Source organism: Phascolarctos cinereus, unplaced genomic scaffold (assembly GCF_003287225.1).
Source record: "Phascolarctos cinereus isolate Bilbo 61053 unplaced genomic scaffold, phaCin_HiC Scaffold_9;HRSCAF=440, whole genome shotgun sequence".
Lineage (NCBI taxonomy): Eukaryota > Metazoa > Chordata > Mammalia > Diprotodontia > Phascolarctidae > Phascolarctos > Phascolarctos cinereus.
The window spans coordinates 100,470,090-100,484,698 of NW_027556402.1; the positions used below are offsets into that span (position 1 = coordinate 100,470,090).

The 14,609-nt window shown below is 37.8% G+C and overlaps 1 protein-coding gene across 1 annotated transcript in view; it reads right to left on the bottom strand.

Annotated features, from left to right (window-relative positions):
* Positions 1–14,609, bottom strand: part of GUCY1A1 (guanylate cyclase 1 soluble subunit alpha 1) — a 75,868-nt gene that overhangs the window by 14,199 nt on the left and 47,060 nt on the right. Inside the window, 3 exon segments of the mRNA XM_020994010.2 lie at positions 811–965; positions 5,635–5,778; positions 9,261–9,746. Of these exon segments, the coding sequence (XP_020849669.1) occupies positions 811–965; positions 5,635–5,778; positions 9,261–9,746 (785 nt within the window).

Here is a 14,609-nt window from a genome sequence, read left to right on the forward strand (position 1 = left end):
AGAAAACAGTTTTTGTCTATTCCAAGACAATACTCATCTTTCTGGGATGAGGCTTCTGACCACTCCCTTTGTCTTTAAGATCTCAGAATCACCTTCGTGCCACAAGAAGGCATGGGAGCAGATTGAGCTGCTCCCATGATCATGTCACATAACTGAAACAAACAAACAAAACTACAAGCTAGAGTTGGAAAACTTTTTGTTGCATAAAGATTTTTATCATTAAGATTTTTTTCCCCATGCAGCTTAACCTATGCTACATGGTAGTCTCTTTTTTGGATTTTGATTATTATTTTCCTTATTTAATTAAGAATAATTTGTTGGCATGCTGTTAAGAGGCAGAATTTAGTGTTTCTCTCATTGCCTGTGAAGGGTTTCCAGAGTATCTGTCTTTGCTTTGCTCCTTCTTAGTTACACGTGGTCTCTCTTTTAGGATCTGCCCATAGCAGTCTACCAACTTCACAAAATAATGGATAGACAGCTATGTATCTCCCCCACTCCCCCCCAAAAAAAGTTTTCCCCTAAGAAGACTAAGCTTTTCAAGTAAATGAATAAAAAGTTTTCAAGAATTCCATAGGAGATGTTGTATGTAAAAAAAAATGCAACTTGGGAGCAAATATGCCAAGGAACAGGCAATAGGTAATTTAAAGGGACAGAATGTAATTGAGATTAAAACAAATAAATATAAAATCGTGAGAATGAAAGGCTATTGATTGCCTTACTACTTAAGTAAAAGCACATTTAATAAAAAAAAACCCATAAATTCACACAAAATAAAAGAAACAGATTTTAGTCATCTAAGACAATCAGTACCTGTAAGTTGTTGGACTGACATTGATTTTTCGAGGAACGCTGCAGGACTCAAATTTGTTTGCCAGAGTGACATTGTTTCCAAAGAGACAGTAACGGGGCATTTTAACTCCAACTACTCCAGCAAAGACAGATCCAGAATGCAAGCCAATACGCATCTGAAAGAAAATGGCAAGATGAATTCCTTTAAAGCATAGCTTAGGTCCTAGCTCCTATGAGAGGCCTTTTTTTTGATGCTCTATCCTGGCACAGAAAGATGTTAGGATAATCTCTGTAGTTAAATTATCTGTGTAATTTTATGCATGATTTATTTTTGCCTATATGTGTATATGTTTATCATTCCAGTAGAATGGAAGGCATTTGAGGGGTAATTTTGTGTCACCAGCACCTATCATGTGTCTAACACATAGTTGGCCCTTTTAGTACATGTTTGTTGAATTAAATGAATTAAAAAGATCTCACTCCTGTCGCTGAAAAATATTTTGCATCATTCTAGTGTTTCTGACTGGATACTTATGTGCCACCACCACCTACATATTTCTTATCACCTACTCTAATCATAACCCTTTTCTTAATCAGTTGTGTTGCTTAAACACTGTTTCTCATTTTCTTGATTTTTAAAAAGTGGATAATAGTAACACCTACTTCATACGGTTGTAGGGAGGATCACAATCTGTAAAGTGCTTTGCAAACCTTAAAGTGGTATATAAATGTTAGCTATGATTATTACTTTCCATCTAGCTCCCCACTGACTTTTACACAAAATTAAAAGTGTGGTGCCCTAGAAAGACAACTTCACTTGGAATCAGGAGATGCTAATATTTATTAGCTATATGACCATTAGCAAGTTTCCAGGCTTTAGTGTCCTCCCCTGTGAAACAGGGATAATAATATTTGGACATCACAATTTGCTTGGTTGTTGGGAAAGTGATTTTTAAACCTCCAAGTATACTAGAATTATGGCCCTGGTTTTTTCACCCTCCCATATTTTGTATCCTATCCAGCCACCTAGCTAAGCTGTCATATTATCCACCTGCATTTGCCAACATGCTCCTCTCCAAATGGACCAGCACTCTCTATTCTGAAGGATCTAATCACTAGCACTTTCAGAATCTAAATCCCACTTTCTCAGAAAATTAATCCTTTCATCTTTGGAGCAAACTAGCCCACTTAGGCTTCAGTTATCAACTAGCTGGTCCTAAACACAAGTCCTTGGTTCTGCTTCACTTCTTGTCCAGCCATTGACCCACCCAAGCCATTTTACCATCTGCCTGAAACAAGCAGCTTGCTTTTTCTTTCCCACCTGTCCTATTCTCCACGTTTGCCAAAATAAAACACCCTTCCCTGGTTACCACTACCCTATATATGTTGCCTTTCCCTATTATAATATAATTTTCTTGAAGATAGGGACTATTTCTCTTTCAAAAATATTTCTATCCCTATGTTTAGCACAATGCCTAGCACATAGAAAGCTATTAATAAATGATTTTTCCTTCCTTCCTTTCTCTTTCCCTTCTGTCTCCTCCTTCCCTTTTTTCCTTTCTTTCTTCTCTTAAGTTACTTGCCCAGGATTACACAGTGTCTGAAGCCAGATTTGAACTCATGAAGATGAGTCTTCCTGACTCCAGGCCTAGTACTCTATCCATTGTGTCACCTAATGGACCCAGGGCATGGTTTTAACAGCTTGTTTAGGTTTAAACAGGCAATTTAAAGTTCCATTAAACTCACTGTGATACAAACTTCCTGCTCCTTATCATTGTCCATATTTAGCAGACATTTTTGTACTGTTTTATCGTCAGAATATACTTTAAACAAAGTCCAAGTTTTCAGTAATTCAGATGAAAATTACAGCCCAGGAAATAACTGCTATTTAATTCTGCTAATGATTATACAAGGATACTGGAAGATTACAAGTAAATCAAGTAATCTAGTTCATCACAGTAAACCAATCATTTATCCTATTATAGGAGAAAGGTCCTTAGACTAAAAGTCAGGTTCTAGCTTTAGCTTTGCCACACTATTTGACCTTAGGCAAGTCACTTAAATCCTTTATGCCTCCTCTTTATTACTTGTAAGAGGAGAAGGTAGACTAGATCAGGGATTCTTAACCTGGGTTACACAGACCCTTCAAAGGGCCCATGGATAGATTTCAGGAGGTCTATGAACTTGAATAGGAAAAAAACTGCATCCTTTCTTTCACTAAGCTCTAACTAAAACTTAGCATTTCCTTTATCAATGTAGGTAACAAACCATCCATGTATTGGCAGTACCTGTGACTTTTTCATCAATAGAAATTATGGATACTTTTGTATCAAATTGCTGTTATTGCAGATATCTGGAAATGTTCATGGCCATCATATCAACAATATTATTAGTCCTCCACTGCATATTTGAACATATCAAAATTTGTTTTGCTAATATTTTAATAATTATATTTCAATATGATTACTTTCCTTTGTAACTCTGTGTTTTCTTTAATGCATTAAAAAACTTTAATCTAAGAGAGATTGCATAGTCATCACCAGACTGCCAAATGGATCTGCAACACAAAAAAGGTTAAAAATCCTTGACTAAGATGATCTCTAAGTACTTTTCTACATCTATGACTCATTTATAGTTATAAGTAGAAAAAAAATCCCAAAATACAGCATATAGCAGTGTCTATCTTAAAAGGGTTTTTTTCTTTTGAATGGTATGCCATTTGAAATATGCATAACAGATACATATGCAAGACTCCAAGGATCTGTCAACTTATCATGACCCTCTTCCAAGTCATAACTGAAAGTTTAAAAAGCAAAGTAATAATGTTGGATAGATCAGTCACACAAATACAATTTGAAGATTTTCCTAATCATCATTTCCTAAACATATCCATCCTCTCAGCCTTAAGAAAAGATCTTGGAAGTGGAAGCTGAAAACCAGCTTTTCTGTCTTCATAGTCAAGTATGTGAAGAGGGGAAAAAAAGCCTAATCTCAACAGAAATGGCCTGAGACAAAGAGACCACAGCCTCAAGATCCCAGCATTCAGAGCTGGAAGTGACCTCCAAAATCATCTGGTCCAGATCCTTCAGCTTTACAGAGAAGGGACATGAATAGAAGAGAAATCCAGGAAAAGAGCATAAGCATTTATTAAGCACCACTATGTTCCAGGCACTGTGCTAGGTGCTTTACAACTGTCATTTCATTTGAGCTGGAATAACCTGGGAGAGTGAACTGAGGAGACCTTCAGTAAGTGTTCATTGAGATGGGAGACTCAAATCCAATGAAACAAACTGGGAATCATCTGTTGACAGAACCCAAGGGACATCAATTGAGTCAATGGTTTAGGTGGCTATACAGAGAGTCATTTTGACCTGAGGCAAAGTAAGAACCAAGAGAGGGAAAAAAAATGACTTTAATTCACCATAAGTGCTGAGAGATTATTCAGGCTGGGACTGAGGGTTCAAATAGGGTCAATGAGAAAAATTGGATGGTAAAAACTGGCAGTACCTAGAAAAGATTGCTTAATGCTTTAAAACTGTGCCAAGTTCTGTGAGAAACACAGGCTTATATACATGTAACTTAGCTCAAATCTATATAGATTATACTCAGAGTTCATTCACATTTTAGCAAAAACAAAGAAAGAAAGAAACCACACAGTTATACACTTGAGCAGGATAAGAGAACAATGTCCTGCCCTGGAGACCTATGGAGAGGAACAATGTTGAAGGAAAGAGGAGGATCTAACTGAGCTTCAGAGGGACACACAGTACTTGGAAAAGAAGTCTACATATAGCATGGTAGCAGCAGCAGCAGTAATTCACCTAAGAAAAGCAGGGGAAATCCAGCTTCTGTTTAGGGAATCTCCTTGGAGAGGCTAATCTCATGATTCATGTGGGACTGGGAAAAGCTAGTTCCACAACTGTGTTCCCTGGTTCAACCTCTACCTACCATTCTTCTATCTATCTCTTCTATCTATTCTTATTCAAGACTTCCTCTCTATGTTTGTGGGTAAGCAAATGAGAATAAGTAAGTATTGTGGAAGTTTAGGAGGAAAAAAAAATACACAGGGCCTCAGGAAAAAGGAATATTTTTCCTACAGTCTTCCTACGGTCTTCCTTTCTCCCTGAACTCAATTTTGTTTGGTCCACAACCTATATTTATTTATTTTTGATTCTTGGTTGCTGCCAGCCACAAGCAACTTATAAATTCTTCAGTTTCTACTTCTGTCTAATTTAGTAGCTTTCATGTGGTACAATCCAACTATTCCTTCTGAGTTCTTTATGTAATCTTTGCCACTCAAAAATGGTTTTAGTTTGGTAATCAGTTGTTAAAATGACTCTAAAATATTCTTATCATTGCTAAAATTACTCAGTGAGTAGTAAATATTTAGCAGAGTATATGGAGGTTTAGACACATGAGTCTTATTAGAACGAATGGAAGTCACAGGCTAAATCGCTGTACATTGTTACAACTATTTTTTTTTAACAACCATATATCTTTTTTGGTTTATATGGCATTGGCAAAGTATAGGGAATTTTTTATTATTGCAAACAGGAAGTCCTATTTCTGAAGCCAAATCTTGCTCTGTTGGGTTCACAGAAGGGAATGACTACCTATTAAAAGTAGCACAAAAAATTATAACTATCATATCTGCATCTACTAATCTGTTGCTTACTGAGAATCAAGGTTTTATTCAATCATCTCCAGCCAAACCTAACTCTTGGATTCAGCTTGCCCAATGAATTCTTTTTATGTCTGCCTCAGATATCCCTTAATGAGCATTTTCCCCTCAGTCCCCGACAGGAATCAAATATATCCCACAGACATCAGACACATCCACCTGACCTTGATGGGTTCTCCATGTGGAGACATCACTTCATCTGACAGCTCCATCATCTTCAAGGCCATGAGGGCAATTTGAACAGCATGTGTCTCACTTTCTTTGTGTAAGCCTCCGGCTACACAGTATGCATCTCCGATTGTCTCCACCTAAGTATACAAATTGGTTTCTCAGAATAAACAAACGTTAAGGCAAATGTAGCAGAAGGCAACACACACTTAAAATCAGATAGGAGGAATACAATGGCCCATGTCCTATGATGACCCAAACCATATGAAATACTACTGAAAATGATGTTATATGATTATAGATGTATAAGATCTTTGATGTGATTTTTGCTTTACAAAGGACCTTAGAAACCATGAAATCTGAGTTCATTTTCAGATGCAGAAAATATGGTACAATGAATTCTTCTCCAATGACTTGAGTTCACCTAAGTCACAGAGCTAATATGTAGAAAGAGAGGGATTATGAACCAACAAAGGTAAAATAATTCTTTTAGGACAGAAATCATGACCAGTACAAGGTAAGCTTATTATGCTAGAGCAAGACTATTCTTATAAAAGAGGAGCAATATAGAGTAAAATGGACTTGAGGAATCTGAACTCTCCTCTAAGTCTTGCTGTTAACTGTGCACAGGGAGACCAATGGCAAGTCACTCAATATTTTTTATGCTTCATTTCTCCTTCTGTAAAATGAGTTTTGATAAACTAAATGAAGCAATCTGAAGCTATTTTTTTAAGGCAACTGAGGTTAAGTGACTTGTCCAGGATCACACAGATAATAAGTGTCAAGTGTTTGATCTGAGGCCAGATTTGAACTCAGGTCCTCCTGACTTCAGTGCTCTATCCACTGTGCCACCTAGCTCCCCCTATCATATTTGTTTTGGTTTGGTTTTTTATTAGGCAATGGGATTAAGTGACTTGCCCAGGGTCACACAACTAGTGTCAAGTCTGAGGCTGGATTAGAACTCAGGTCCTCTTGACTCCACTCTATCCACTTTGCCACCTAGCTGCCCCTATCTGAAGCTATTTTCAAGTGTTGCACACTCAGGGTGTTACATGAATCTAAGATGTTGGTAAGACTGGGTGGAGAAGCAACAGATATGTATAGACTAGATACACATCTGTGGTCGTCTCTATTTGACTCTGAACTCCACAAGGATGGGGATGTTGTTTTGTCTTAATTGTGTATCCCCATCAGAACATAGCACAGTGTTCTGTGCATAATCTTACAAGGCAGAAAGAAGAGGAGCAGAGTAGAGCTAGTACTAGAACTAGAAGCAAAAGGAAAATAAAGAAGTAAGAAAAATGGAGGAGCCTCCAGTCTACAATGCCATTAAGAAGTCAAGAAGGATGAGGAGAGCAAAAGGGCACTGGCAATAAGGAAATTCATGATGGAGGAGAGCTTTTTGAGGAGAGGTAGAGGAATGTACAAACTGGAACTATTTACTGATTGATTAATTTTAATACCAACATCTGAAAAACACCACCTATAGTTTAACAATGGATAGTGATTCAAATTGCAGCTGTGATTTCACAGGAATGGGAATTCCTTCAGTTGATACAAATGAGTACCTGGACTGTGATTTAAAACATTATAGAGTTGCTAGGGGCACTGAGATAAGGTAAGTGACTTATCCAGGGTCACACAGAAACTAGGGGTTAGAACTCAGGTTCAGTTTTTCTGATTACAAGGCTGATAGAACTCCACTAATGAATGCCACAGTCTCTCAGCAATTCAAACATATGTACTGTATATAGGACTCCAGGATCATAGGATTTCTGACTGTAGAGCTGGAAGAGATCTCAAAGCCCATTTACCCTAACCTTCCCTTATTTTATTTTTTATAGTGACTAGCCCAAGGTCATACTGCTTGTGTCACAGGCGAGTCTGGACCTAGGTCATGGACTCCAGAGTCTGGTTTTTCCATTGGTACCAATTTGTATTTAAAGCTCAAGGAAAAGGACAGGGCACTAGATTTTTTTTTCTTGCATACTTAAACCTAAACACATTACCTGGGACTTTGTTTTCTTTTATTTCCGCTTTAGAACTAAAGTGTGAATCAGTCAACTGCACTGAAAACTAATGAATAGCCTTGAGATATTTATGTCTTCACTTGAATGACATTTCATTTTCCCCGGTTACCCGTAAAGACAATTTTTAACTTTCATTAAAAAAAAGTGAGTTCCAAATTTTCTCTCTCCTTCCCTCACCTCCCCCTCCCTGAGACAGTAAGCAATTTGATATGGGTTATACATGTTCAATTATGCAAAACATATCACCATAATATGTCTTCCCTTAAAGGATTATGACACTACAGATCCGGGGCTAGAAGGGATCCATCGTTATTTTGTAGTTGTTAGTCATGTCTGACTCTTCATGACCCCATCTGGGGTATTCTTGGCAAAGATACTGGATTGGTTTTCCATTTCCTTCTTCACCTCATTTTACAGATTAAGGAATTGAGGCAAACAGGGTTAAGTGACTTGCCCAGGATAACAGAGCTAGTAAATATCTGAGGCCAGCTTTGAACTCACAGGGGAGTCTTCCAGACTCCAGGCCTAGCACTCTATCCACTGAATCACCTTGAGAGGCCATCAAATCCATCCCCTTCACTTTACAAATGAAGAAACTGAGGCCCAAAGAAGTTAGTGGTCTTGTTCAAGGCCATATAGCTAGTAAGTGTCTGAGGTAGGATTTAAGTCCAAATCTTTCTGACTCCGGGACTAGCATTCTATCCACCATACCTGCTGCCTCTATTCCATTATCCACAAGAATAAGTTATTTAATTCTATATATTTCTTTTCAGACCATATAGAAATCTCAGACTACTTCATCTTCCTGAGTGTCTCAGTGAGTTGCAAACATTTAGCAGAGTGTATGGAGGTTTAGACACATAAGTCTCAGATGAAAATCTGAAATGAAAGTCACATACTAAAGCACTATACATTGTTACAACTTAAAAAAAATGGCCATATATATACTTACACATACATACATATATATATACACATATACATACATGCATACACACATACATACGTGTGTGTGTGTGTGTGTGTGTGTGTGTGTGTGTGTATCAGTTTCTTATTATTGGAAACAAGAAGTCCTGTTTCTGAAGCCCAAACCTTGCTCTGTTGGGTTCACAGAAGGGAATGACCAACCCATTAAAAGTAAGACAAAAGATGATAACTATCGTATCTGCATCTACTAAAGTGATGCTTACTGGGAATCAGGGTTTTATTCAGTCATCTCCAGCCAAACCCACCTTTACCCCACCCCAACTGCCCTCTTCCTCTTAGGCTGCCATGCCTTTATTTACATTCTGGTACAGAAGTATGGCAGTCCTTTAAACAGAACAATGTCTTCCTTCTCTGATTTCTCTTTTTTCTTTTCTTTTTGTAAGGCAGTACTATTTCTGGCACAGTGAACATTCATACTGATCACTTGGGGGTGCCTGCTTCCAGTTTGTTCATTGCACAGCTCCCTAGGCGATTTTCATTTCATGATTAAGACAAATGAATCTAATTCAGGTGAATAGCAAAACCTGTTTTTTTTAAAGGTACTTCCCTGTCCCAAAGAAACACCTGCTGCCCCTAGAATTTCCTTCCAAAGTCCCCGCTCCTACCTTATAGACATCCAGCTCCCCACACTGGTAGTCAAAGCGAGTGTAGAGTTCATTGAGCATGGTAATGACCTGCATTGGCGAGCACTGGGAACAGATGGCTGTGAATCCCACAATGTCAGAGAAAAGCATGGTGACATGAGTGAATTTCTTGGCTTGTACAGCCTGTCCCTGCCACAGCTGCTGAGCAACCTCGCCTGGAAAGATGGAACACAAGAGATCGACTGTCTTCTTCTTCTCCTCCTCAAGGGCTTGGTGTGCTTGCTCCAAGGTGGCTTTGAGTTTTCCTAATCTCTTCTTCAGCCCATCTTGGGCTCTAGCTTGTTCACCTATCAGGACCACATCCCTCAGGGCATTATGGATTGGAATATCTGAGAGGTAGAGCCCACGGCCTGTAAAATCCTCTAACCGATCCACACAGGGTGACCCCAAGAACAAGATGGCACTAGATTCAATGATGTAGATCATTTGACCTTTCAGATCCATGACCTGGGAAGCAAAGGAGAGGGTCCTATCAACCTTCATTTTCTCTTTTCCTCCTTTTACATAAAAAAGCCAGTGTTCTGTTCATTTCATATCACAGGCGTTACTGGCACTGTGCCTCCCCACAACCATACATATTACCACCATGTCAGAACTGAACTGTTTCTTAAAATAAAGAAAAAAAGCAGTTCAACAAAAACAATTCATAAAATGACCAGCTGCAATATTCTTCCCTCCTCTCCCCCACTTTACCATCAAAATACCATTTCTCTGCTGAGAGAATCATAGATCTAAAGTAAGATGAGACCTCAAAGACCATTTAGTCCAACTCAACCTCTCTCTCTCCCTTTTTTTTTTTTACAGATGAAGAAACCAAGGCCCAGGGAAGTGAAGTTATTTGCCTAAAGTGGCATATACGTTTCATTATTTGTTGTCCATGACCAAAACTGGCTATTACAATTATTCAGAGTTCAGTTTCCTTCTAAATTGATTTTCAAACTAGAGAAGAAACAATAACTAAAGATATTATGATAATTCTTTTGTTCTTTAATTGGGTTTTCTTTTCTTTTTCTGTATGAAAATGAATAGCAATAAACTTAGCTCTACCATCAGGTCACTGTGGCCTCTGAAATGGATGAAGCTATTTGAAGAAAAAAATGAGGGTGATAATCAGAAAGTAGCACTAGAACCTCTTAGGATTCACCATTGAAGTTGGGGCAAATTCCAATAAATTCTGATTGAGGACCTCTTCCCTAAGTATCAGCATTATGCTTTCTTGGCATGAGCTCACGTTTTGTTGATACTTGGAACAAGACTGCAACAATATTAAATGACATTGTCTTCTATCTTTCAACCCTTCTAAGATCTGTGGTCTTTATGAATGTGAGTTCTACTTCCCCCCATCCCTCAGATGATTATTTCTCCTTCAATTTATCACTCTGAAACCAACATTTTTTTTACTGGATTTGTGATTTATAATAACAATAACTTACATTTTTATAGCACGTACTGTGTGCCAGGCACTATGCTAAACATATTACAATTATTATCTTATTTGATCCACACAACAACAGAGGACATCTATCTATTTGACAGATGAAAAAACTGAAGCAAACAGAGGTTAAGTGACTTGCCCAGGGTCATATTGCTAGTAAGTCTGAGGCTATATTTGAACTCAGTTCTTCTCAACTCCAGGCCTCATGCTGCAGCCACCTATCTGCCTTATTTGATTGGTATAGAGTAGTGGATTGAATAGTCTTCAAATTTCTGTGATCTCATCAGGAGAAAAAAAGAATTTTCTTAGAGGGTATGTTGGGTTGGAGATTGGTGGTGGTGGTGGTGGTGGTGGTGGGTGCTTCAATGACACAGCTGTGGCTGCTGGTGTTTGCATCCTTATAGTCCAACATCTAGCTTGGAAGAAGAAAGTTGAGATCTTATATATTGTTTTGTGGGGGAGGGAAGTAGGACAGTATGGTGCCATATTGGTTAAAAAGTAGATGTGTTGGAAACAAGGCCATGATTAGATATCTGGGGAATCCATCTTTCCACCTTCTGATTGGCTAACCACACACCCCTTGGAATCAATCTGTGTGCTTACCCTCAAGAATCTATCCCTGATCTTGGAGACCGTTGTTATAAAGAATGTTCAAGTGATTAAAGGAAAAAAAAGCCCTCAAGCTTTCTCTATCAATACTGATCAGCAGCTATTCAAGAGCTTCTAATCTTTGATTTGACCAAGGTGCAGAGAGGTTAAGTGATCTGTATAGGGTCACACAGTCTGTGTGAGAGGTGGTACCTCAACTCAGGTCCTCCTGGTCCTGAGGATCCTCTGTCCAGGCTGCCTCTCATATTATAGTATTATTCTCTCTACAAAAATGGAGGCAGGGTGGTATAGACAATAGAAAACTAATATTAAAATGAGAAATATCTGGATTCAAGTGTCTATCACCCTGAGCAATACTCAATGTCTCAATGCCCTGGGTAGCACTCTAAGACTGAAAGTTACAATGATGTTCTGACATGAATGGGTAGAAAGCATGCCCTAAACTAATGACATTATAGGTCCAGTCCCCAGCCCAGAAAGAAAATAAGTTTGGTATAGTGCCCTGAAGTTTCAGCTTTCTCCTTCCTTCCTCTGCTCTCCCCTCTCATTGAGGAACCAGTTTTCATCAATTTCTGTTTAGACATAATAAATGAAAATACCTATGAGTAAGATTTTTTTTTCATCTATTTTGTGTCTCTGGATCACAGAAATATGATTCACTCTTTAATAAACCCACCCCTAGAATCAGCTTCTGCAGGCAACAAAATCTAATCTTTTCTTCTTTAATAACTGACTAATCCCACTGAAGCTCCCTTGCTTTTCCTGGTGTTTAATCTATTCTGAACCCTTCTCAGAAAACAGAAAGAAATGGAGACAGAATCCTTTCACTGTTATCATGACCACTGTGACATGCTGGCTTCATTACAGACATTAGAAGCTTTTTCCCAGTGTAAAAGTTAATTCTTTATAGTTAGCCTTGCCTAAGCTAAAAACTTTCAGTTCTTGCCAAGCCTCATCTTAAGGGCCTTTGGGAGTCTTTACTATGGGCACAATATGAAAGGACACATATATTCTAATGAACACCAAGTGCATATTCCCCTGAAAGCACAAAGAGCACCTTGTGTTGAAGACAAGGGGAGGAGCAGGAGGGATTGTAAGAGAAGCAAAGCTAAGTTTTAACTGCCCAGTAATCCCAATTCAATTCAGTTCAATTCAGTTTGACAAATATCTTTTGAGAGCCTAATATGAACAGGTATTTGGCCCTATTATCTAAGCACCTAGTATCCTAATAAATCTTGAAAGACTCAGGATTTTGAATCACTTTACAGAGGCTATAATAGAAAGAATGCCTGGTTCTTTGTTGCAAAGTCCCTTCTATATGAGCTCAGGGAATAGTTCTTTTCAACCCTATGGATCTATACCAATGCCTTCCCAAGTTAACACTAAAGAGCTGATATAAAAGGAAATATTGACTCTGTTTTTTATTCTTTTGCTTGTAGGTGCTTCATTCAACTGACAAGTACCATGGCTCCATTCCAATCACGTTCATGCTGTAGGGTGTCATGAGGCCAAAAAGCTGCAAGTGAGAATTTCAAAATTTGAACTGAATACATTTATTTAAAAAATGTTGAGAAGACCAAACCTGATCAGTGATTAGCATGCTACTGTGCAGAAAGAGAGAGTCACAGCAAGGCAACAATTCAGTCAGAGTTATCTGTTTTGTCTGCTTTTCTTGAATAATAATCAGAGAACCCAAGGCTATGACAACAAGGAATGATTATTTCTGTTATGTTTACTTACAAAGCTGTTTGTCTCTTTTCCTGTAGTCGAAGGGAATAAGGGGGTTTATATTTTACTTTCAAATTAATCTTAAAATTAATTTAGCCTGATGAAACAAAGACTCAAGGGTGACATAATAGCTCTCTTCAAGTATTTGTAGAAAGGTATTAGACTTGTTCTGTTTGGGCCCCCACAGTGAAATTAAGAGCAATAATGAGCTTCAAAGAGGCAAATTTGGACTTGAGGTTAAAAACAATTCTTACCAAACGAGCTATTGCAAAGTAGCATAGACTACTTTGGGAGGTGGTGGGTGCCCCTTACTGGAGGTCTTCTAGCAGGGGCTGGATGGCCACTCATCAGATATGTGTAGAAGGGATTTTTTTTTTTTTGCTATGAGTTGGACTAGATAGCATGTGAGGTCTCTTCCAACTCTGAGATTCTGTTACTGTGTAAATAAGAATGCGTATAGGCATCATTTGAGAGTAAGCTCCTTGAAGGAAGAAACTTTTCTATCTTCCCCGGTGCCTAATAGACCCAACATACGGTAAACATTTTACAAAAGATTATTGAATGAATCACAAAAAATTGTTAAACACAGGACGTGAATGCCACATTAAGCTTTTAAATGGGCAAGCAACCCAAGAGTTTTGGATTTAAGATACTTCTGCTAATGGTATCTATATCAACAATAATTCTATTCCTACATTTTCTCTTCAGGTTGTATGATATTTTCCCCTTCATTTTGGTCACATTTCCCTTTTATTTTTTGTTGTTGTTGCTTTTTAATAATGCATATGAGATGGAAATATGTTTTGCATAACCTATATAAAATTCCCTATCTTCTCAATGGGGGAGGGGGTGAGGAGGAGAGGTAGGGAGGAAATTTGGAGCTCAAAAATTAAAAAAATGTTAAAATTATTTTTTACATTTAATTGGGGAAAATAAATATCAAAATGAAAAATATGGAAAAGAGGGAAAGGTGCATATGAGATTTGTCTGGAAATCTTAATAACATCTGTTTCTAGATTATCTGTGCTAAGCACATGTAATACACTATAAGGTACTTAATTTTTTTAAAAAAAGCAATATTACAATGTTTATGTTCACTGCTTTTAGGATTTTTGTTAAATATTAGTGAACTCACCTTTAGCATTTGGGAAATGAGTCCATTTCTAACCATTTATTTAAGTCACAAGTTTTTAAACCTGGAGCCCATGACTTTTTAAAAATTAAGTCACAGTATTCAGTTTAATTGGTTTCTTTTGTAATCCTATGTGTTTTACTTTATTTAAAAACATTGTTCTGAGAAGAGGTCTAGATGTCACCGAACAGCCATAGGAGGTCATAACACAATAAAAGTCAAGGTGCCCTGGTTTAGGTTTTGAATAAAGTGAATTAAATATACTTATAAAATAGCCTCCAGTAATGTAGACCTCAACCCCTTTATAACTCAAAGTCTTACAGAGTTTCCAGAATCTCAGAGAAGTTCCATGTTCATGGTCACACCACTAGTGTCACCAGTTGGATTCACACCCAGATTTTCTTGA